Here is a 24,017-nt window from a genome sequence, read left to right on the forward strand (position 1 = left end):
ACATCTTGTCGTTGCGATGTGGTGAGGTTGTGGTACGTGTGGGTTGGCCATTAGGCGATGTCATATTGCCGTCCCGCTCCCACATATGTCATACGCTCCGTATGTTGACGCGTATGATGAGCACGTCGTCTCTCACGAAGCCGTCCCTGACCACGTCGCTGACCACGGCGTACTCGGTGTACCCGAACCCACGCACGCAGATCTCGGCGGTCGGCCGTCTGAACGCCACGAGCGTTGAGTTCGACATCATGGTGTCGCGTTGAGTCTTCTCGGGGTTGTAGCTGAAAATAAATAGTAATATTGTAAGATGAAAGTGCATCCTATTGCATCCACACCTCCGTTGCAATGTGAACTGGCCCAAAGACTACGTCTCGATTTATCCGTCCCGTTGACACATATTTACAGGCTTAGCATGGCGACAGTAGAAATGCGAAAGAACAGAAACGCTGACAGTCTTCAGACAAACTGAGAAATTTCATTTGTTAATCCATCACTTTGTCTATTTCACGGTAAGAATAAACCTTTCTATGGTGCTAAGCACAGACATAAATCAAGATAGATACCGCATGTGTATGTACTTCGCGTGCCATATGGCGTTCCCAAACGACGAGCGATGCTCGTCTTTCGAAAGTCTGTTCTTTAGTATCCGCTCACCGTTATCGGAATCGGACGTCAATAGGATTGAAAAAGTGCCTTCGAATAGTTGGCATAGACAATGGACACGTTTCTTATCATCGGTACGTCACAGTAGGTAGGAAAAAAGTGGCATTTATACAAATGGAGCGACATGCGGTATCTATCTTTTGATCTATGCTGTGGTGCTAAGCCTGCTGGTGTCTATCTCTATATTATCTCACCGGTTGATCATGGCGAAGGATATCCGTCCGTTGAAGGGCCACTCGAGGAACTCGTCGTTCTCCGTCCGCATGAGGTGCACGTGCAGCGCGAAGCACAGCGGGTTCTGCGCCGAGATGTTCAGGCGGACGCAGAATCTGGAACGTCAATGGCGCTTCAGAGTTAAAATTTATAACCATCGACAAAAACGGAGGGGTTATACACTTGACGTCTCTCTCATTGTGTGTGTGTAAGTATGTGTGTGTGTCCGTGGCATCGTATACTATTTTAAAACAGGTTGACCGATTTTGATCTAGTTTTTTTAAAGCTGACATGATCGAGAATAATCTTCACCATAGTTCATCACCATCATGGAATATTTAGGTTTAACTACTTCATGAAAGTTCGTAAGCAACTTCTAGTAATTTGATCGGTTTAATTTTTTGCATCCTGATTTCCGACACTTATTAGAGTTTCAAATTGGGAGGTTTTATTTATTTATCAATTTAACATTATGATAAAGCAGATATGGACATAATAGACACTTTTATAAGGTTCCCTACCCAAAGGATAAAAACAGGACCCTTATTTTAAGTCTTCACTACCTGTCCATCCGTCCAGACTGTATCTAATTATATTTATTAATTCCAATAAACTGTACTTGTATCCATTAGGCGACGTATAAAATCCAGGGCTGTACAACATTTTGCAGTGGTCTTTCAACATGGCATCCAGTCTCGCTTTGAAGTTATCGATCTTCCATATGTAGTGGCCCATACAGTAACGCAGCAGCATGTCGTTATTCTGTTTCATCTTGGCCACGGCGAATGCCGACAGCTGTTTGGACATGTTCGCTATCACTATATCCTGTTCTCGATTCCTCTGCTCTAGAATAACCACTCGCTCGTATAGGGCTCTAAAAATTCGAATACTAAATTAACATTTGCATCCTTAAACTTATAAAAATATTTACACATCGAACACAATATTTGAACAGCGAAAAATATTTACATTCCATATTATGTTTGTACAATTTTCAGTCTTTTTTTATGATTGAATTTTTTTATTTGTGTAAGTATGTTATTTATTTTATTTTTAGGTATAATTTTTAAATTTCGATAAGCGACACTATTTCTACGCCTAAGAGGCAGAAATTTTGCACTACAAAAAATTTATTGGCCAGAATTTACTCATATATTTTTTTCATCCACAGTGAGATCCAGATATTCACATAAGCTGCGAAGCGAAAGAAGCAAAACAATATCCGCACGGTTAAAATTCGCAGTGCGGAAAAGTTTAGAGTTTAGACTCTAAACTTTTTTTTTAATGTAATAAGGGGGCAAACGATCAAGCGGGTCACCTGAATATGGAAAGCAACTTCCGTCGCCCGTGGACACTCGCAGCATCAGAAGAGCTGCAGGTGCGTTGCCGGTCTTTTAAGGGGAAATAGGGGAGGGTAGGGAAGGGAAAAGGGTGGGGGATTGGGCCTCCGGTAAACTCACTCACTCGGCGAAACACAGAGCAAGCGCTGTTTCACGCCGGTTTTCTGTGAGCCCGTGGTATTTCTCCGGTCGAGCCGGCCCATTCATGCCGAAGCATGGCTCTCCCACGTTACAATACTTTACAGTATTATTAGATTAGCGTGTTTACCTGATAAGCGCACTAGTGTTGTCCGGCGCGGGGGCCTCGCCGCCGTTCTTGTCTGGCGCATCCCACAGACAGATCGCCTCCTGCTCCTTTGCGTCCGCGCTGCTCGCGTTCGATATGTCGTTGGTGATCTTCACCTCTGAGTACGCGTTCATTAGGAACTGAAATATTATAGAAAATAATTAGTTTTCATCATAATGTTAATATACCTAGCGGAATAGAGCAACAATCTCGAGCTGTCAAACGAAACCGAAATTTGTTTCATCTGTGTGTAAAAATGTGTACGTATACACTTACACAAGCATGATTGAACATGATTAATTAACTCTATTCTGCTAGGTATTATAACTTTATGGTTTTCATGTTAAATAAACAGAACCTGTAGCCAATGTAGTTTTCTTTATCGCTTCTTTATAGAATCGCCGATCAAAAAGTATGGAATTGACAAAATTATGCGAATATATTTTTTATCGAAGGCTAAAGTCAAAATCATACTTAGAAAACGTCTTGACTAGGGGCTTTGGTCCTTTACTAATCGATCCACCGTACACAGGTCACAGGGTTTTTTTAAATGAAATAAGGGGGCAAACGAGCAAACGGATCACCTGATGGAAAGCAACTTCCGTCGCCCATGGACACTCGCAGCATCAGAAGAGCTGCATGTGCGTTGCCGGCCTTTTAAGAGGGAATAGGGTAATAGGGGAGGGTAGGGATGGTAAAGGAAGGGAAGGGAATAGGGGAGGGTAGGAAAGGGAATAGGGTAGGGGATTGGGCCTCCGGTAAACTCACTCAGTCGGCGAAACACAGCGCAAGCGCTGTTTCACGCCGGTTTTCTGTGAGAACGTGGAATTTCTCCGGTCGAGCCGGCCCATTCATGCCGAAGCATGGCTCTCCCACGTATAGCAGGGTGTAACTAAGTGATAACACTTTAGAGTTTGTATGGGTCCGCTAAATAGAGTTCGCTGTAAGAGTGGTGAGAGTTTCTTTTTAAATTTTGTATGGAAAAGTTGATGACGCTAGGGCGCTTGCCCATACAAATCACAAAAAAAAATATCGCTTTCAGTGCTACTTTCCCAGCAAACTCTATATAGGGGACCCATACACACCTTAACGTATTATCACTTAGTTTTGTTACACCTTGTACTACCAGAGAAGGTGATTCCCAGGCAGATGGGGGACCAGATGGGGGATCGGAAATCCAACCGACAGATCACAATCAACATTGAATTGACATGATCCGACCGAATGACGTTGGTCTGTTAACTGCCTAGGAATCAATTTCCTCGATGGTACATACATGACGGAAGTACCAAATCGCACTGAGATATATTTGATTCTCGATTGTATCGGGAGTAAGGTACACTCACACTCATATGACTCTGTATATCATTCTGCAGATGTTTGTTGAGGTCGTCCTGGTTTGTGAAGGTCTCCTTGCATCCCACCGCGTGGAAGGAGCACGGTATAGTCACAACAGAACACGAAGCTTCCGGCTTGTTGTACTCGCACACCGCTATATGCGCGTCCAAATCCAGAGGAGTTACTTTTACATTGCAACCTGAAAATATTTAGAAAATCTAGTGTTGGAGTGTCTGTTTGTAATATTGAAAGAACTGTTTTTTACTAGATGCATATGAATGTATATATGCTACAATTTTCTGTATGTCTGTCTGTCTGTCGGTCTGTTTGTTCCGGCTAATCTCTGAAATGGCTGGAGCGATTTTGACGGGACTTTTTTTGGCAGATAGCTGATGTAGTAAGGAATAACTTAGGCTACTTTTTAACCGACTTCCGAAAAGGAGGAGGATGTATTTCACTTTTTTATAATGGTTCACGGACAACTCCGCCATTTGAGGGCCGATTTCCAAAATCCTTTTGTTGTTGAATGGGATGTAGTATTTTTTACCGAATTTAGTAACATGATTATAAAAGTGGTGATCTGATGATGCAATCCATGAGAAATCGATGGGACTCCTTGAAATTTATATTGAAACACATAGTTATTTTACGTTTTTCTGAAGGATTTCAAGCTTAAACTACCAAAAAATAAGAATTTGCGCCGAAGTAATACCCTGGTTCCGAAGGTGCTGTACAGAACTCTTGAATCCTTATAGATACGGCATACGTGTTCGGCAATTTTGGCGTTATTTCAACAACTAAAAGCATATTTATATGTCAATGTGTCAGTTTAAATACTAATCATCATCATCACTATAATTAGGCCATGTGTCATCACATTATTATCAAAACTCTTCCCTTTGATTACTTATATTATTGTTCCACAGTTTATTGACTGATTTTGAAAACTGTTTTGTAGCTGTATACAGGCCCATCTTCTCCACTGGGCACTATGGGCACGTGCCCAGGGCCCCGCGATCGAATGGGGCCCCCTAATTCCTGCCAGATTACCAAATGAAAACCGATATTTAGGTATTACCGAAAAACATTAATTTTGTGAGATAAGCATTTTGTGATAACATATCATCTCCCCTAATTTAAGGTAGCACAGTAAGGGTAATGTGGCAACATTACCCTTACTGTGCTATTGCATTAGTGCCAACATGACGGCAAAGGAACTATTTGATGACACGCACTCTACCCAACTTTGACATTAGAGCTGTCAAATCCCATACATTTTGTGTTGTGACGTTTGTTTTGCTTGTAGTTGTTACTGTCTATGCTCGAGCTCTGATAAAAAATAGTATTGTTTGATTAAATCGTCGTTTGTCTGTTTTGTGTTAGCGAATATTTTCGTTATAAAATTAATTAAATACTGAATTATTATATAAAATGTCGAAACGGTCATATCCTAGTGGATCTGAAAAAAGGAAAAAAGCTCTCCATCAGAAAGAAGTAATTGAAAAGTTACCAAAATTAACATCATATTTTACTACTACTACTGGAGAAACTTCTGTAAGTAGCAATCAACTAATATATGTTCCACATGATGAGTCAGGTCAATCACAAATTGCGGGAATTTCTAAACCTTCATGTTCCAATTTTGAAAAAGAGATTGAATCAGAAAGCGAATATTCCTACGACGAAAGTGCAACAACTTCAGTGACTTCTCTAAAACCGACAACTGTGTCAATTGAACAGCAGTTTTCCAACACAGAAGAAGAATTAATATCACACGACCCCGCCGATTACTTTCACGAAAAGTTTATTGAAATAAATCGCGAAATTTTAATTCGTAAGGGACCTGTATATTTTCAAAATAAAGATTCTGACTTTTCCGAGGCATCTAGAACCTACAAAGATGGTAATAAATTAGTAAAGAACAATGAAAGCGTCGAAAGAAAATGGTTGCTGTATTCGCCTTCCAAATGCTCTGTATTTTGTTTTTCATGCTGCTTATTTAACCCAACTGATGTTAATCTTTGCTCTCGGAATGGATGTAATGATTGGAAGCATATTAATAACATAATTTTATCACATGAAAATAGCCAATCGCATAAGCAATCTATGATGACTTATCTGGCACGAAGTAAAGCGGTTGGTAGAGTAGATATAGACTTATTATCTCAACATCAAAATGAAGTGGATTACTGGAGAAACGTACTCAAACGGATTGTAGCTGTTGTAAAATTTTTGGCATCGAGAGGGCTTCCATTCCGCGGCGACAATGAAATCCTAGGATCTCCAAACAATGGAAATTATTTGGGTTGTGTGGAATTATTGAGTGAATTTGATCCATTTCTTGCAGATCACTTAAAAAAATTTGGGAATCCTGGAAAGGGTAACATTTCTTATTTATCAGCAAATATCTGTAATGAGTTTATTGAAGTAATGGAAAAACAGGTTCTAAAAAAAATTATAAATGAAGTTAAATCAGCAAAATATTTTTCCATTAGCGTTGACAGTACGCCCGATCTGTCTCATATTGACCAACTAACTTTCATCATTCGATACGTAAAAGACTGTGTTCCTGTTGAAAGGTTTTTGAAATTTATACCTATTAAAGAGCATAAATCTAAGTATTTAGCGGAGACCATCTTACATTTTTTAGAGATACATGATATTCCCATAAAAGATTGCAGAGGACAAAGCTACGACAATGCTTCAAATATGTCGGGAAAGTATAGTGGTCTACAAACAAGAATCAAGGAAAAATGTGAATTTGCCACCTTTATACCATGTGCGGGACATTCACTCAACTTGGTAGGTGTCCATGCTGCTGGGTGTGTACCGGAGGCATCACAGTTTTTTGAAGTAGTTCAGAAAGTGTACAACTTTTTTTCGGGCTCTACCCACAGATGGAATATGTTAACAGAACATTTAGGTTCAAAAAAAGTTGTTAAAAGTCTTTCACAAACCAGATGGTCAGCCCGAGCTGATGCAGTAAGCGCTTTGCATGGGGGTTATAAACGAATAATAGAAGCTTTAATCACCATCGCAAACGATACTGAACAGGCACGAGAAACTAGAGACGAAGCCCTTAGTCTGTCTAGAAAAATGGGAAATCTAGAATTTATTATACTGACGGAAATCTGGAGTTGTATATTGGAAAGAATAGACAAAACAAGTAATTATCTTCAGAAAGAAACAATAACACTGGACGTTGCAACCAATTTGTTCTCTTCACTTTATGATTTTATTACTAACCTTAGGGATAAATTTGATAACTTCGAATCATCTGCCAAAGAAAAGAACCCAGAATCTGACTACAAGGATCTATCTCAAAGAACAAGACGTAGAAGCTCTCGGCAGAGTTTTTTTGATGGTTCTGCGCCATCAGTCCAATTGAATGGAAAAGAGCGATTTAACGTAGAAACCTTTCTCCCAATAATCGATACCTTGAGTGTTCATCTAAAACAGCGACTAAGTTCATATGAGACCGTTAGTCAACGTTTTAGATTATTTTTTCACTTAAAAACTCTGAATTCCGAAGAGATACGACAAGGATGCAAAGAATTTTCTGAAATCTATCACGAAGATGTAAATGAAAAAGAGTTAGAAATAGAATGTCAACATTTAAAAGAATACTTAAAAAATGTTCAGAGTGAAAATGAAGCACCTAACAGTGTACAGGAAGTATATAATCTATTAAAGCAAAACAAAATTGAAGACACATTTCCTAACGTAGAAATTGCATTGAGAATATTTTTAAGCATGATGATAACTAACTGCAGCGGAGAACGCTCCTTCTCCAAATTGAAACGAATAAAAAATGAATTAAGAAGTACAATGCTTCAAGAGAGATTAACTAGTTTGTCGCTGATGTCCATAGAATGTGATGTTCTCAATACCATAGATTTTGAAGAAGTGATTAACGATTTTGCTCATCTTAAATCTAGAAGGGTACCTTTGCAATCAACATAGAATTAATCTAAGGATTTTATGTTAAGCGAGTTACTTTTGTAGATTATTTTTTATATATCCTATTTTTTTATAGTTAGTAACTAAATAAAAATAAATTTAGAACCTTGTTTGTCTATTTTCTTTATATATTATAACTAAATAGTGTTTTCTCAAGGTCATAGGGGCCCCATGATCCTAATGTGCCCAGGGCCTCAAATAGTTTAAAGACGGCCCTGGCTGTATACTGTTTTAAAATACACTATAGAGGTACAATAACCTGAATTTGGTACAATGCTTACAATTGTGGTGATAATATGATAATGAGATATAATACTTAGAGGAAACTTCTGGATTTTTTGGGACACACATAAACGCGAAAATAAACAAATTAAATAGGCCTAAACCTCCCGAAAAATCATTATTTCGATTGAAAAGCGCATGAAAATCCGTGCAGTGGTTTTTGAGTTTACCACGATGAGACTTACAGACATACAGAACTAAGGACTTTGTTTTATAACATGTAGTGAATAGTGATTAATAAAATTTAAGTACAATAATTGAGTATTTTGTGGTTACATTGACGGCAAAAGGCCAAATTAAGGCATTTGTTGTATGGGAGCCTTCTTCAAATACTTTCTTTATTTTGTTTTTAGTATTTATTGCTTTAGCGGCGATAGAAAAACGTTATTTGTTCCAACTATCTAGCTAGCGCAGTTCTTGAGATACAGCCTGGAGACGGACAGACAGACAGGCTTCAAAGTCTTTGTAATGAGTTCCCATTTTTGCTATTTAGGTAAGTAACATTAAAAAGGGGAAATTTTTTCTCTTTTTTATTATCTTTGTTATCACATTTTACTGACGCGGACGAAGTCGCGGGCAACAGCTAGTACATTAATATAATTCACACACATACGCACGCTCGCATGCACGCATGCAAGCACGCACGCAAGCACGTATGTATATTGCATGCACGCAGTAAGCACACACACAGAGACACATCTCCTATAATTGTTGAATATTTTTTTAAGCTATTGCATAGCTTTTATCACGAGCTTTGAGCGCGGCGACCGAATCAAGAAAATCCGTAACGAAAATAAACCTAACACCCCCACTCCGACTGGCGCAGCGGTGCGGTCTTGAAAGCCGTGGCCCGTGCATAGTCTAACGTTGTTTCAGTTCGGCGGACTTCGACACGGTGTTTGTATGCGTGCGACTAGTCGTATGCGAATTATAATAGCATAAGTTGATAAAAAATGCCAAGCAATAACTTTACCGCAGCAGTCCCCGAGTGCCACGCGTTATTTAAAGAAAAATGCTTGATTGGTTCTACAGGACTCCACCTATCGCCTAGTAATATATTATGTAAAATTTGACTATCATACCTTTATCAGAGAAGGGACAATTCATTCGTTGCTCCTGTATCTCCCTCTTGGTGTAGTTATCGGGGAAGATGTCCACCTTCATACTCAGGTTGATGTTGTCTATTGGACAGTGCCCGCTGTTCCTGTAAACGAAAAAAATTAAACTTTTAGTTCCATCTGCCAAGCTGAAGTTACAGGTCAATGGCAGAATTTTTACGCTATTAGTTACCGGTGATAGAATAAGAGACAACAATAACGAAAGCAAGTTCTTTTTTAAAGGAAAGCTCCAAACTGTATACATTGTGTACCACATTTGGAATGTTCTTCAAAAAGTCAGCAGTAAGAGAAGTCGGTAAAGCCAATGAGCATGGACTCTGAAGGAACCCTACGCTATTGCGTGATAAAATACAATTATGATCGTAAAATAAGTATATGGCAGACGTCGATGGTACTATGTATTACAATTAATAAATATCTATGGTCCGACAAAAAATGTAATTAGCAGGTACTTTGCAAAGCCCTATTCTTTTCAACTTATAAGTATTTCTTATTTTGCTTTTTGTTTCAATACGCGACACGCGATAGACAATAGATTAAGGGCCTGTTTCATCACTTTCTAATAAAGTGTCGAATAGGCTATTCACAGCTTCTTTGGCAGATTCTCCATACTTCATCTGTCAAGTTAAGTGGTCGATAGCCTATTCGGCACTTATCAGGAAGTGGTGAAACAGGGCCTAAGACTTAGTAATCCTTATTGGCTGATTTAAGTTTTATTTTACATCTATGTGGTTCAGCCTCACTTTTTTTATGGGCTATTTTTTTATTTCTTTTACGGCTTAGCTGTTAAGGAACATTTTTGAGATTATGAGGAATGTTTCTCAACTAGAGGTGCTCATTCAGTGGTGTAAAAGTTGCGTGTTTGCGTGCCTTAATTATGTAAAGTGTAAAGCCATGGCGTTTGATGGCGTCAGTTAATGCAACTGTTTTGATAAGAAGTTTCCATCCCAACCCATGATATCAAAGGGGTTATCATGGGTTATCATATCATAATACACAAATCCTCGCAGTACTTAGTGGAATTGCATTCTAAACATAATATTACACTAGTAATAATAATAATTATTGTTATAACACTAAAACAATTATAGCACTAGCACTGAAACAAAGTAATAGTAATTAATATTGTTATAATCAATGATTATACTTAATTATTTGTAATCGCTCTATATAAAGTCTTCCTAACAACTTCTATGTCTATCACTATGATAATTCTAGTGATAACTGTAGCCTCGTTGGCTCTGCTCGTCTACTTAAGAGGTGCTCAAAATGAACGTTACTGGAAGAAGAGAGGTGTCGCTTTCCACAATAGAAACAAAGCTTTGGGAGTTGCCTGGGATTGCTTGACGAAAAATCGGGCGTACTTTGAACACTTTCATGAAATCTATAAGCAGTACCCCATGGAGCCAGCAGTCGGTGTAGGCTCGGTGCTGAAGCCGGCCATTTTTATAAAAGACAAGAAAAATATTCAGCACGTCCTTTCGACAGATTTCAACGCATTCAACCACAAGGGTATTGAGACAATAGAGGAGGACGTACTCGCGAACAACTTACTAATATTGGGCGGGAAGAAATGGAAAGTGATCAGGCAGAAAATGTCACCTTTCTTCACCTCCAGCAAGCTGAAATCGATGTTTCAAGTTATCGATAAGAGTGCACGAGATATCGTTCCGTATATCAAAAATAATCCGCACCTAATGAAAGGTAAGGCTTTTGAAACGATTTCGACGTTCTGTAGCGCGGCCATGAGTGCAGTTGTTTTCGGAGTGCCGACAGAATCGATTTTTGACTCGCCTTTCCTAAAGTTCACACAAAAAGTGTCTAAACCAACGTTTCGGTTCTACTTGAAATCCATCGTCAGCGTTATCACGCCTCGACTCATGAGGATCTTCCGAATAAAAATATTCAGTGAATTCGAGGAATTCTTCGTTGGAGCAATCAAAAAGTTGCTGAGATCGAGGGAACATGAAAACATTAGGGGACACGACTTCGCCGACTTATGCCTGTCGATTAAAAAAAATGGAGTGTTAAAAGACGGAGACACCGGATTTGAAGTGGCGCCAACAGACGAGCTGCTAGCTGCCCAAGGCTTCGTCTTCTTCATCGCGGGAGTTGAGCCAACTAAGGTTACCATTTTCAATACTTTGGTACTCTTGGGCCAGCATCCAGAAGTGTTAGAGCGTTTGCACCAAGAAATTGATGTTGCCTTTGACCAACATGGCGGTAAAATGAGCTACGACGTCATTTCAGAGATGGAATATCTCGACATGGTGTTCAACGAGGCGAGTAGAATCTACCCAGCGCTCGGTTATCTAGTGCGCCAGTGTGTGCGAAATTCAATGTTGCCGGCAGGAAACATTGAAATTGAGGAAGGAACGACGGTATTCATACCGATATTTTCTTTGCACCACGACGAGAAATACTATCCAGATCCTGAAGTGTTCGATCCAGAGAGGTTTTCTTACGAAAAAAGAGCAAAAATCAATGAAAATCCTTTGTTGCATTTTGGTAAAGGACACAGAATATGTTTAGGCATGAGATTTGCAGTTCTTCAAGCCAAAGCTGGGTTAATTCATCTGTTGCGCAACTTTACTGTCAAGACTAAATTATTTGAGGGTGGAATCAAATATAAAAAGGACCAACTTCAAGTGATATTGACTAATGTTGATGTTGAATTTATTGAACGGAAAGTAAAGCCTTATCAATAATTTAGTCTATGTAAAAAGAACTTTACTAATAACATACAATTTAAATAATTTTAGGACGAATGTGTAAAATCACTAATAGACTGTGTCACATAAATATTATATATATATCACACAGTCTATTAGTGATATGTATGTAAAAAAATTAAAATAACAGGCACTAGCCTGGTTTGGTTTGGTTCCATACCCAAAGGGTAAAAAGGGTGCCCTGTTTTTTTACCCTTTGGGTACAGACCCTAATTATGGATGCAACTTCGTGCAATCTATAATCCTCTTACTTTTACCACCATAGGCGGCCCTTATCTAATTAAAAAAAAAAAAAAAGTATTTTAGAAAAACAGGTAAATGAATGCAAGAACCTGTATTAAGGGATAATAAAAAGCTTAAAATAAAAATAAATCCTCTTACTTTATAAAAATATTAACACAGCAAATAACTTTACAAGTTCTGCTTGTCTTTGCCCGGCATATTGGAAGCATCATAAATCATAATATTATTATGTTTTTTTTTTAATGAAATAAGGGGGTAAACGAGCAAACAGGTCACCTGATGGAAAGCAACTTCCGTCGCCCATGGGCACTCGCAGCATCAGAAGAGCTGCAGGTGCGTTGTCGGCCTTTTAAGAGGGAATATAATCCCCTAGTAAGGGTAGGGAAGGGATGGGAAGAAAGGGAATAGGGGAGGGTAGGGAAGGGAGAGCCATGCTTCGGCACGAATGGGCCGGCTCGACCGGATAAATACCATGTTCTCACAGAAAACCGGCGTGAAACAGCGCTTGCGCTGTGTTTCGCCGAGTGAGTGAGTTTACCGGAGGCCCAATCCCCTACCCTATTCCCTTTCCTACCCTCCCCTATTCCCTTCCCTCCCCTATTACCCTTTTCCCTCTTAAAAGGCCGGCAACACACATGCAGCTCTTCTGATGCTGCGAGTGTCCATGGGCGACGGAAGTTGCTTTCCATCAGGCGACCCGTTTGCTCGTTTGCCCCCTTATTTCATAAAAAAAAAAAACATTTATTGTCCCAATACAATGCTTTTATTTCTTTTATGTTGGAATTTCATTTAATAATATGGCAATAGAAGAACTTGTGTTATGACTTATATTATGGATTTAATTCAAGCATACATACAATAACCGCTTCTCAGAGACAGGAGGGAGATGACGGACTTGCAACGAAACGGACTCGAGGGAAAGGATGTGGCACCCCTGAGGCACATCAAACGTGGTAGGGGCAGGCCACCCTCTACTGGCCAGTATGTGGGTCTCTATATAAACTGTTTGTATATTATAAACTTACTGTAACCAGGATGTTATGCAGCTTTTACAAAACTTGTGTCCACAGGTTGTTATTACTGGATCTCGGAGCCAATTCAAGCAAACTGGACACTCATATCTTGACTCTGGTTGATTGGACAGAGCCGTTTCATTGAGGGCCATTATTCCTATTGGCTGTAATACAACATGTTTGTCACTCAGCATACAAATTAGGAAGTGAAATCACTTGAAGGAATTTTAGTAAGTATTTTAATTTTATGTTTAGTCAAAAATAAGTTGTAAATCAGTCAAGTATGTTACATAAGCAGCTGAGATAATAATTCTCACGCAAAATACGAATTAGCATTTTAAACATTAATGAAAACGAGTAAAATTGAAACTTTTCAAACTTACTGCTATGCCTTCTGAGGCATTTTTCGTTTTGTTCGGATCCATTGTTAAGTATCTAAGTACAAGTTATATCAATATATATATATATATATATATGGCGTAATTAACATCGTAAACTCTTTTAAAATTAAAATACAATAAAGAACCAAAACTTTGAACCAACAAAAACAAATTACTCATAAAATGACATAATGACAAGTGACTGTGACACAATGGTGACACTTCTTCTTCTTCTTTTGGCGTAAGCCTCCCCATTTAGGAGTTGCCAGCGTCAGAGTTGAGGCGAAAAATGTGAACAGTTATAACGTATAACGTAAACTGATCAAGCATTGCACACAAGTGACAAAGAGAATGTCATATACTACGCAAGTGACACATTGACATATGTGCGTCAGAATCTATAGCCGTGTTCGTTTCATTTTTTCGCAGTTTGGCAGCTGACTGTCAACTTCATAATTAAGTGTCATGTTCAATAACATCCTAACAGTTCTGACAGAAATTGTTAGGATTATATTGAACATGACACTCAATTATGAAGTTGACAGTCAGCTGCCAAACTGCAAAAAAAAAAAAAAACGAACACGGCTTATTTTTCTTCTTAATAGTTTTTTAAAGGCAAACAATATAGCAAATCCAGAGTGTAGTAAAAAAAAATGACTACTCACAATGTCTACGATATATTTTGACCCAGTCTAGAGTCCAGGGCTTCATAACGTTATCGACTACCCGAAAAATATCGTTACGTACCGGTATTTTCATAATGGTAGCCAGATAACGGTATTTTTTTTATCGATATCTATTAACATAACCAAATAATGAAAATACCGGTAAATATAACGATATTTTCTGGTATCAGGTATGCGGTATGCGTCGTGCACCAAATCTCACTCGCAGCCCAACTTTCGACTTCCGAGCACCAGTTTTTATATACGTGGGAGAGCCATGCTTCGGCATGAATGGGCCAGCTCGAATGGAGAAATACCACGTTCTCATAGAAAACCGGCGTGAAACAGCGCTTGCGCTGAGTTTCGCCGAGTGAATGAGTTTACCGGAGGCATAATCCCCTCCCCTATTCCCTTCCCTTCTCTTCTCTACCCTCCCCTATTACCCTATTCCCTCTTAAAAGGCCGGCAACGCCTTTTAAGTTATTTGTATGTCTTATTATTTATTACTAGAATTCTAAGTTTAATACATATATATTTTGTAGACTGTAGTTAAAAATATCAACACATTTAAAAAAGGAAGCACAAAATTATACAGCAAAATATGTAGGTATTATAATACGGAGAATATTTTAAGAAGCGTAGCCCGTCGGATCAGAGGCGCTTTGCACACGACGGGGCGGGGCGAACCGGTCAATTTCGCCGCGAACGATAGCACAAAGGGAATCCTACAATATGTATTACCAACGCACACCAAGGGCAAAAAGACCGCTCCGCAGGTCCCCGGCGGGCTCTGGCGGCGCGGCATGTCCGTGGATCACACAAACCAGTTAAGATGCAGTAACGCAGACGGCGCGGCGGCGCGAGGTGGCAGCTAGCTCTATTCTCTCTATCTCCACTAGAACGAACGTCCTGAACTGACTGCCTCCACTCGTCGTGTGCTTTGTGTACCACCTCCCCCCGTCGTCTGCAAAACAACAGAGTCCGTCCGGCAGCCAGCGCATGGCGCACGTGCTGACAATACAATAATTTACTATACAAACCATAAATTAGTAAAATTTGAACAAAGATACTGAGCACTGAACTACTGAGTACTGACCATGTCATTCTTATTAGACGTCATTTTTCCTATAATATATACCTACTGGTCACCAGACACGTCTAGTTTAATTTTGTGCATACTGCATACTGAATTGACTGATTAAATTAAGTACTTATTTTACAAAAGGTAACGTTATCAAATAACATTATATTTACCGTTATAAATCCTATTTACCGTTATAACATTTACTGGTATTAGCAGACCTGTCCCACTCGCGTGTTTAGGTATCGAACTGTAAGTACCCCTTTAAAGGGGCAGATCACAAGGGACTCACAAGCGAGCGGTGACGCGCGCGCAAGATTTTTTCGTCGCATATATCTACATACTGATTTAACCGCTGTGACACAATCGTTATTAATCTGATAAATATGAACAATTGAAAAAAGTCAAAGAAATATTTCAATATAGTAATTTAAGACTTTAAAATACAAAAAAAGATTTAAAAAAATACACAAACATAGCAAATAAATTAATTTGTTACAAACAAACCGCATACTGCACATAAATAAACACAAGTTTTTATGTTTAAGTTGTAAAAAAATCCTGACCAGCTCCTACACTATAATCGAATATAAAAATTATAAAAATATACGTTTGATTACTATTTGATTATTACTATAAAAAGTTTGCTATTAGTAGCTATAGTAATTAAAAGAAGATTATTTTATTTTCTAAAGGTGACAATCTTGATTTCGTCAGAAAGGGCCTTGCCGCGCAAAAAAGCGGTTTGGGAAATCCAGTCTTTAGTAATCTTATATATCTTTAAACGAGCAATTCTTGTATATAATAATTGGTCGCTGTGAAGCATTAGTGTCTTAACCCACAATTTTTTTTTGTTGTCAAATTTTTTTTTTGTCTTGTTCTAAATCATCTACAGAACATAACTGCATTCATAACTCAATACGTAATTTTTGTGTGGGTTAGTACACGAATGCTTAACAGCGTCCAATTATATAATTGGAATCTCGGAATCAGCTCCAACGATTTTCATGAAAAAAAAGGTTTCGGGGGCGATAAATCGATCTAGCTAGGAATCATTTTCAGAAAATGTCATTTTATTCGTGGTTTTTCGTATACCGAGCGAAGCTCGGTCAAATAGCTAGTGTACATTATACTTATTAGATTTTTTTAGACCTAGCATGCCTCTACTTTAGAAGTAAGAGGGCCCCCCCTCTAACTTCTAAAGAAGAGGCATGGGGGGGGGGCACATTTTACCACTTTGGAAGTGTCTCTCTATTCTGGTTAGAAAAAAAATTACATTTATATCATTTAAATATATCATTTTCATAGGTCTTCAGGAACCATATTAATGTGTCTTATATTCAATTGTACCTATGGGGACCCCTAAAATTTTTACTTAATAATTTTTCCATTTTTGTATCAAAATCTTAATGCGGTTTACAGACTAAGTACATCTTCTTACCAAGTTTCAATAATATAGCTCTAATAGTTTCGGAGAAAAGTGGTAAAAGACAGACTGACATGACGAATTTACAGGGGTTCCGTTTTTTGCCATTTAGCTACGGAACCCTAATTAGGAAACAAGCCTACTTAAGTGGCCTATTGTCCTGTAAGGCAGTGTTATCCAACCTGTGGGTCGCGATCCCCTGGGGGGTCGCCAGAGGTCAAGAATACTATTTTACTTAAAAAAATATATATTGACATAATGAGTAAGAAAATATTAACAAAAAGATATTATATTCATAAACATACAAACATGGTATAAAAGCAAAGAGTGGGGGGTCGCGAAATATTTATTCATACTGCGGTCCACGGGGGTCGCATCATAAAAAAGGTTAAAAAACATTTTTTTAACTACCGGCCTATACAAAAGTGTTGTGTAGTACTATACTTAGCAAAATACAGAACTCGGCATACTGAAGTAAGTGTCACAACTCACACCTCACCAAATATTTGTAAATTCCATTTAATTAACCACTTTTCTCATACTGCAGCAGGTCTGACTGGTTGTCTAACAGTTACACAACAGTAACCTTACACCATAGTTATGATAGCTCCCTTATAAACAAGCTGTGAAATAACATAATTGTAGGTGTGAAATATTCCTTTGTATAATTATATTTTTTAATAAAAATAATATAAAATGTATAGATCAGGTAAACTCAACCTGCAGCCCGCCGAGACGTTATCAGTGGCTCGCGTGAAGTTAAACCATTTTGAAATTCACGCCTATCGGCAAAAGGCACAAAATTAAATTAAGAAATTTGTTGCTGATTCTCTCGATTCGGTTCGCTGTGAACTGACCCTTAAATAGGGTATTTGACAACATTTAAAATAAATTATAATTTATGGTCATCCTAATAAATTATAGGTAAATTAAACGTATTTCAATATAATTTCATTAAAATAATATGTATTTTCGGAGGATTTCGTAAGAAAAGTCGAATAAAATTGTCTTTGTTTTTTCGGTGATAGAAACGCTCTCTCATTGGTTGCAATCGTAGTGACGTCACACGCAAGTAAACAAAGCTTCTTGACTGGAGTTTAGTACGCCGTTTACGTGATATATAGTGTTTGATTAGATTTTTATGTGATTATTCACAATTTCTAGTACAAATATTAACTACGTTACTCACAACAGCTATAATAATATCTAAGATGGACTCCAATTACGTGCGAGCAGATAATAGCAACCTACCTAAGATCGATCCATTCATGGTAGAACTATTTTTTAAAAACAATGCAGTTTATTATGCTTCTGAAGTAAGAAATATAAAAACAGTAGTGTAAGTACCACTCGATAATTATAAATTTGGGTTTTGTACAATACATCATTCGTGTATTTTAGGTTATGTAGTGAAAATATTCAGTGCCTTTTCTGTTTTATTTGCAGGTCTGCAAGAGAGTCGTACGGTGATGATGCCGTTGGCTACGTTCAACTGTACCGCGACAATGGGATTTGTACAGTAAAATGCAAAATGTGCCCGGAACATAAAGTGCGCACCAAAGCTTACAATGTTACCCTGGTCGTAAATGAAAATGACGGTGTGATAATAAGCTGTGAGTGCCATGACTGTGCGGCTTCAGCCGGCGGATGTAAACACGCGGTAGCCTTTTTGATGTGGGTCCATCGTCGCAGCGAGGAGCCAGCATGTACATCGGTCGAGTGTTACTGGAAGAAGCCTGTTCTGTCTAGAGTAGGAACCACTTTAAAGTTCATCACTATAGAACAAATGACCAAGACCCCTGTTCCACACAGACCTAGCACATCAGCACTATACGAAGATTTTATTTCAGAAGCCAAAAAGAGAAAAATTAACAAGTGTGAATTGCTAAAATTTCAAGATGATTTTGTGCATAGTGACATTATGAAATACTCATTACATAGCTTTATGATAAATCTACCTCAAGAAACTAAAAATGATATAGACATGCTCTTAGGCATAATGAAAAGTACATTCACAAGTGACATTATCAAAAGTGTAGAAGAAGCAACAAGGCAGCAGAATAAAAGTAGCTTATGGTATGAGATGCGGTATGGCCGCATAACTGCTTCAAAGGCCCATGAAGCTAGTGTCTGCCACACACCTGATGGAACATTAGTGGCCACTATAATGGGTGCGAAAATTCCTGATACAGTGGCCATGAAAAGAGGTAGAAAATTAGAACTTTCTGTCCGTAAGACTGTAAGCAAGAAATTGAAAAAAAAAATAACTTCCTGCGGGCTTTATATCTGTAAAGACAATCCTGTGATTGCTGCATCTCCTGACGGTGTAATGAACGATGCTGTTATAGAAATAAAGTGTCCTACTAAGACCAAATCTAAAGGAAATTATATAAAAAATGGCATCCTTTCTGAAAAATGTAGAGCGCAGGTGCAACTGCAAATGTATGCAACTGGTCTGCAAAAATGTTATTTTTGTGTAGCGGACAGTAACTTCGAGCAGACACAAAAAGTTGACATCATTTTAGAATACTATGATGATGATTATGTAAATAACTTAATAAATAAATTAGATTCATTTTGGAAACACAATATATACCCCATATTACTATGTAATACAAATATATGTGAGTGAGCAATAAAAAACATTTTATAAAGGTAAAAATATATTATTTCATTTTGATTCCTTAACTAGCTAGCCACATTATTTAATTAGAGAATCCTGCAAATTAATTAGTGCACAAGCAATAATAATAATATGGTCAAGGAAACGACGCATATTTGTATTTATAACTGAATGTTGCTTTAACATGTGAAATTCCCTTAATCGTCTTATGACTCTTTCAATATGAATTCGTAAGCTTGCAATGATTTTAGTTTGTCGAACTTCAGATTTAGTCAATTTTGCACCAGCACTTACACTAGGTGGTCTTAATAATTTCATTCCTTTTGCATGAAGTAAAGGTTCAAGGTGCTTAAAGCCTCTGTCAGCCAAGATGTAAGTTCCTGGCTCTAACCCATTTATAAAGCTACAGTTTTCTACTATGGTGACATCACTGGTTCTGCCACCGAACCCTTGTGATACATAATTGACTAAACCATTAGGTGTACATGAAATTAAATACTTCACAGTATTCCCTTTTTTGTAGTCTGACCATGTTAATGCCTGATATAAAGCCTTGGAGGGTTTCTGTATATCGATTTCCAGACAATCAATGATACAACTGACATTGTAATAATTGTGCCTGAATGCAATTGGGAGATTCTTTTTTATGTTTTTTTTGTCTAAAGCAACAATAAATTTGTTTAATACACTACTTAATATTGGGATATTAGACAAAAATATTTTACTTGCATATGATAGAGATATTCCAAAATTATCTTCTAATTCTGAAAATGTGCTATTTAGTCTAATTTTCTTTAAACAAAGTAAAATATGTTCAATTTTTATATTAGTGTGCTTATGAATTAACTGAATCAAAAAATAACAGTCTTTGGAAATACCAATATACATTGTAGGTTTGTTTTCAATCAAACGCATAGTATTTTTAAGGCACTGCATTTTTTCCATATCTTCAGTCTCGGTGGCAAAACTCTCAGAGTCAGTCACTTTTGATGATGATGATGTAGATGTAAGTACAAAAGGAGACAAATGGCCACTTTCCAAACAAGATATTTCACTGTCTGATCTTTCATCTTCAAGGATAATCTTTTTCTTCACTGCGTTAACAGCTCCTGAGTGTGATGGATGAAGACGACATGGTTCAATTTTCAAGGGTGAAGTGAAACTGGATGTTGTACACACTTTGGACGGTGAGGTAGAAATACTTTTATTTTGTGATCGTACTTGCACAGCTTTGCTCCTAAAATGTTTAGTCACTTTCGTTGTTACTTGAACAGATTTTTCAACAGTTACTACAGTTTCAGTAGAAGTTTCTTTGTCTAGAGTTTTTGGTATTTCTGAAAAGACAAACGCACAATATTGATTATTTCATACAACAAATTTTTAAGTTTCAGTATTATGTCATAATAAATACATAAATGGCATGTACCTTCCAGCATAACAGTATCTTGTACTATAATACTGTCATGTTGTTGATTCATACTTTCAACATCCGTTTCAGTAGTGCTTTGACTTTCCAAACATTCCGCAACAAGACTTTTTCTTTGCCTTTTAAGGGACGTATCTCGAGAAGGTCCAGCTTGAGGGGACAGTCGTCTCTTGCGATCCTCTTGACAATGAAATTTTGTCGGTACAGCCTTATCTGTCAAAAATATCTTCTGACTGAAGCCCATTTTGTATTTCAAGTAGTTTGTTGTATCTTTTTCTATCTGTAATAAAATAATACATAATAATATTAAAGGTTTTTTTGTTTTGATTGATGATCTTTTTCCCATAGTGCCCCGTTTCCTTTAGGCCAACCGATACCTCTATTTATTGTATTAGTAGTTATTGTATTTAGGATTCAGTACCTATGACATGGTATGTTTATATTTCTCTAAGACCCAACTATGACCTACTTATATCTAATTTACAAACATTTGCCAATGTTATATGTACCGTACCGTACGGTACCTATTTATCAATGTTGTGTTTGACACAAAAGACAATAATATTACTATCAACAGTCAACAATATGTGACAATATTTTCAAAACATAATACCTACATTAAGTACAGGTTATTATTATGATAATCTGGTATGAAATTCTAGATAACTTCTGTCTAGTGTCTTATTAACTTAATTTAAACACTTACTTACATCAAAGTGATCTTCACACATAAAAATGTTTGAATGCGATAAAACGCTCTTTGGGTCTCTTCGAGCTAATTGTAACCACATTTTTCGTCTTTTGGGATTAGTTGGAACAGAAACGAATATTTTTTCTGGAGTTTTTAAAGACGTATTTTTACATTCTGGCACTGCACACCATTTATACACCATTATCACGGATTAATTAAAGAAAAACCACGGAAAAACAGCTTAGCTCTTTTGATTGTAACTTTGTTTACTTGCCAGTGACGTCATCGACGTCATGTGATCGTCGCCATTTTCTAAATAGCGTTTTTCGCGCGACTTGGAGAATTTAAACTTTAATATTCATTTTCTTTGCTAATACAAAATATTTCCCGGAAATATTAATACAATATGTTTATTTCATAACAAAGAATAGTTTAAGAATATTTTTCAAAAATTGTCAAATACCCTATTACAATGTTATGTGAAATCAAACATGTAAGTACATTAGCGGTCCCCCGAGTCCCGATACACCTTGACAACAATTATGGACTAAAATATTACTTTACACTTATGAATTATTTCAACTTAAAGTCAGTAAATATTATTTTATTAATTTTTAAAGTTTTTGACGGGGTTTTTTTTAATTTCGTAATTTAATTTTATTTCATGCTTTTTAAACTTTTGTTGGTTATAGTGCAGAATTCTATGCAAAGAATACCGTCTATAAATTGTCCTCTTGGATGAGCCCGTCCATAATATGAGCCCAAACATGAAACCTCCACTTTGGGTTCATACGGAGCTCGGCTGCTATAGAATCCAGGTGATACTGCAGCAGTAGCATGCAAATATTTACTGTTCATCTACGTCTTACTGATTGTCGCAATTAAAATGAGCCCAAACACGAAACCTCTGCTCTAAGTTGGTGAGGAGTTGGGTATCCTATTGTTTACCAGGTGATGCTGCAGTACCAGGTCAACTTTAATGTGTATGTTATTCATAAATATCACGAACCAGAATGCAAAATAACTCATTAAATGACAGCAAGTTGCTAACGGTCTTTCACGAATCAGATAAACCGTGATTTTCCAGCACTGAAAAGGTTGATGATGATGAACTACAGCTAAGAACACTCTCGATCATGTCAGCTTTCAAACAAAAAAAAACTAGATCAAAATCGGTCCACCCGTTTGGATGCTACGATGCCACGGACAGATACACACACAGACAGACAAACAGACAGACAACACCCCTCTTTTTTGTCGGGGGTTAAAATTAGTGCTAAATCGCAGTGAAAGTCGTGAAAAATGTTGAACTTTTTTCCTTCAATTTTTTTAACCCTTACATAAATTTTGGTTGCAGCCCTCGACACCAGTGCCGATTTTTTTTTTAAAATAAAAGTAAGCCAATTTATTTCCACCGCCGCGCCCCGAGTATATATTCTATAGGGCCTCTATGGACGCTGCCGCCCCTAGACCGTGGCCTATAACGGCCTATGTATCAATCCGGGGCTGCTCGACACCAAGGTAGGCCACCAAGGTAGGCCACCAAGGCCGGTATTTATTATTATAAGCCCGAAATTCAAGCTGCACTATTATTATCAGGATTTAGGAGATAAAAAAAAAGTAAATCAAGAAACGTCTAACGTTTTAAACGCACAGCAAGTTGTTTTGGTGGGTATTGGGTAATCCGTGTTATATGATGTTTCCACACTTACATAACTTTATTACGATTCAGCTCGGACAACGTGTATGTTTGCCAAAAACTGCTGATACAGGTAGAATATTAAATTTATCTTATTGCATGTTTACGTATAACTTACCACTAAAGGAGTGAGCACACTGAGACGGGCCGTGCCGGGGCTCAGCGTGCCGGGGCTCATCGCAAAAATCCGCCTCCATACAATTTGTATGGAAGCGGAAATCCGCTGAGCCCCGACACAGTGTGCGATACGCGCATCCGCTTTCATACAAATTGTATGGAGGCGGATTTTTGCGATGAGCCCCGGCACGGCCCGTTTCAGTGTGCTCACTCCTTAATAGTACATGCATGATGCAGTGGCGGCCTTACCCATTGCGAGGCCCCGGGCGGTAGGTCTTTGCGAGGGCCTTTGGCTATAATATGTCCACCGCCACCGACACCGAGACCTCACCACCAAAAATTCAAATAAAATGCCACTTTATGACCTTTTGCTTGACAGGGGCAGCCAGACTTTCGGTATGTGCATTTCCCTTTAATAGAGCCCCGAGGTAAGAACGCCCAGCGTGATAAGAAACTGCACATTATAATACCAATATTATACAATACTATAAAAAGTATAAATTGTACACATTGGGGCATAAATTCCTCTTATAATAATTATTGTTCCTCTGTCAAAATCCAGACCATACTGCGCTCTTGGGGTATTTATACAGGGTGTAACAAAAATAAGTGATAATACTTTATGGTGTGTACGTGTTCCTTGTAGAGAGTTCACTGTGAAAGTAGCAGCGCTGAAATTTTTCACTTTTGTATGGGCAAGGGCCCGAGCGTCACGAGTTTC

The 24,017-nt window shown here is 37.9% G+C and overlaps 2 protein-coding genes across 5 annotated transcripts; both read right to left on the minus strand.

The window, feature by feature from the left end:
- LOC121728824 (TNF receptor-associated factor 6-like) lies at positions 1–13,670 on the minus strand. Its single transcript, XM_042117128.1, has 8 exons — positions 13,572–13,670; positions 13,201–13,352; positions 9,165–9,286; positions 3,849–4,039; positions 2,485–2,642; positions 1,496–1,750; positions 858–992; positions 1–281 (listed from the first exon to the last, which is right to left on the minus strand). The coding sequence occupies exons 1-8, from the start codon at positions 13,611–13,613 to the stop codon at positions 89–91; spliced, it is 1,248 nt and encodes a 415-aa protein (XP_041973062.1). The 5' UTR covers positions 13,614–13,670; the 3' UTR covers positions 1–88.
- A 5,025-nt stretch (positions 13,671–18,695) lies between these two features.
- LOC121728904 lies at positions 18,696–21,870 on the minus strand. 4 transcript variants are annotated; one of them, XM_042117227.1, is made up of 4 exons: positions 21,500–21,870; positions 20,790–21,069; positions 19,542–20,697; positions 19,440–19,489 (listed from the first exon to the last, which is right to left on the minus strand). In XM_042117227.1, exons 1-4 carry the CDS (start codon positions 21,680–21,682, stop codon positions 19,471–19,473), a joined length of 1,638 nt encoding a protein of 545 aa, XP_041973161.1. In that variant the 5' UTR covers positions 21,683–21,870; the 3' UTR covers positions 19,440–19,470. The 4 variants fall into 4 exon arrangements, with proteins under 4 accessions (XP_041973160.1, XP_041973162.1, XP_041973161.1 ...); XM_042117229.1 differs by lacking the exon at positions 19,440–19,489 and having other exon boundaries at positions 20,015–20,070; positions 20,226–20,697; XM_042117226.1 differs by having other exon boundaries at positions 18,696–20,697.
- Between the last annotated feature and the right edge of the window lie 2,147 nt (positions 21,871–24,017).

This window comes from Aricia agestis, chromosome 7, assembly GCF_905147365.1.
Source record: "Aricia agestis chromosome 7, ilAriAges1.1, whole genome shotgun sequence".
NCBI lineage: Eukaryota > Metazoa > Arthropoda > Insecta > Lepidoptera > Lycaenidae > Aricia > Aricia agestis.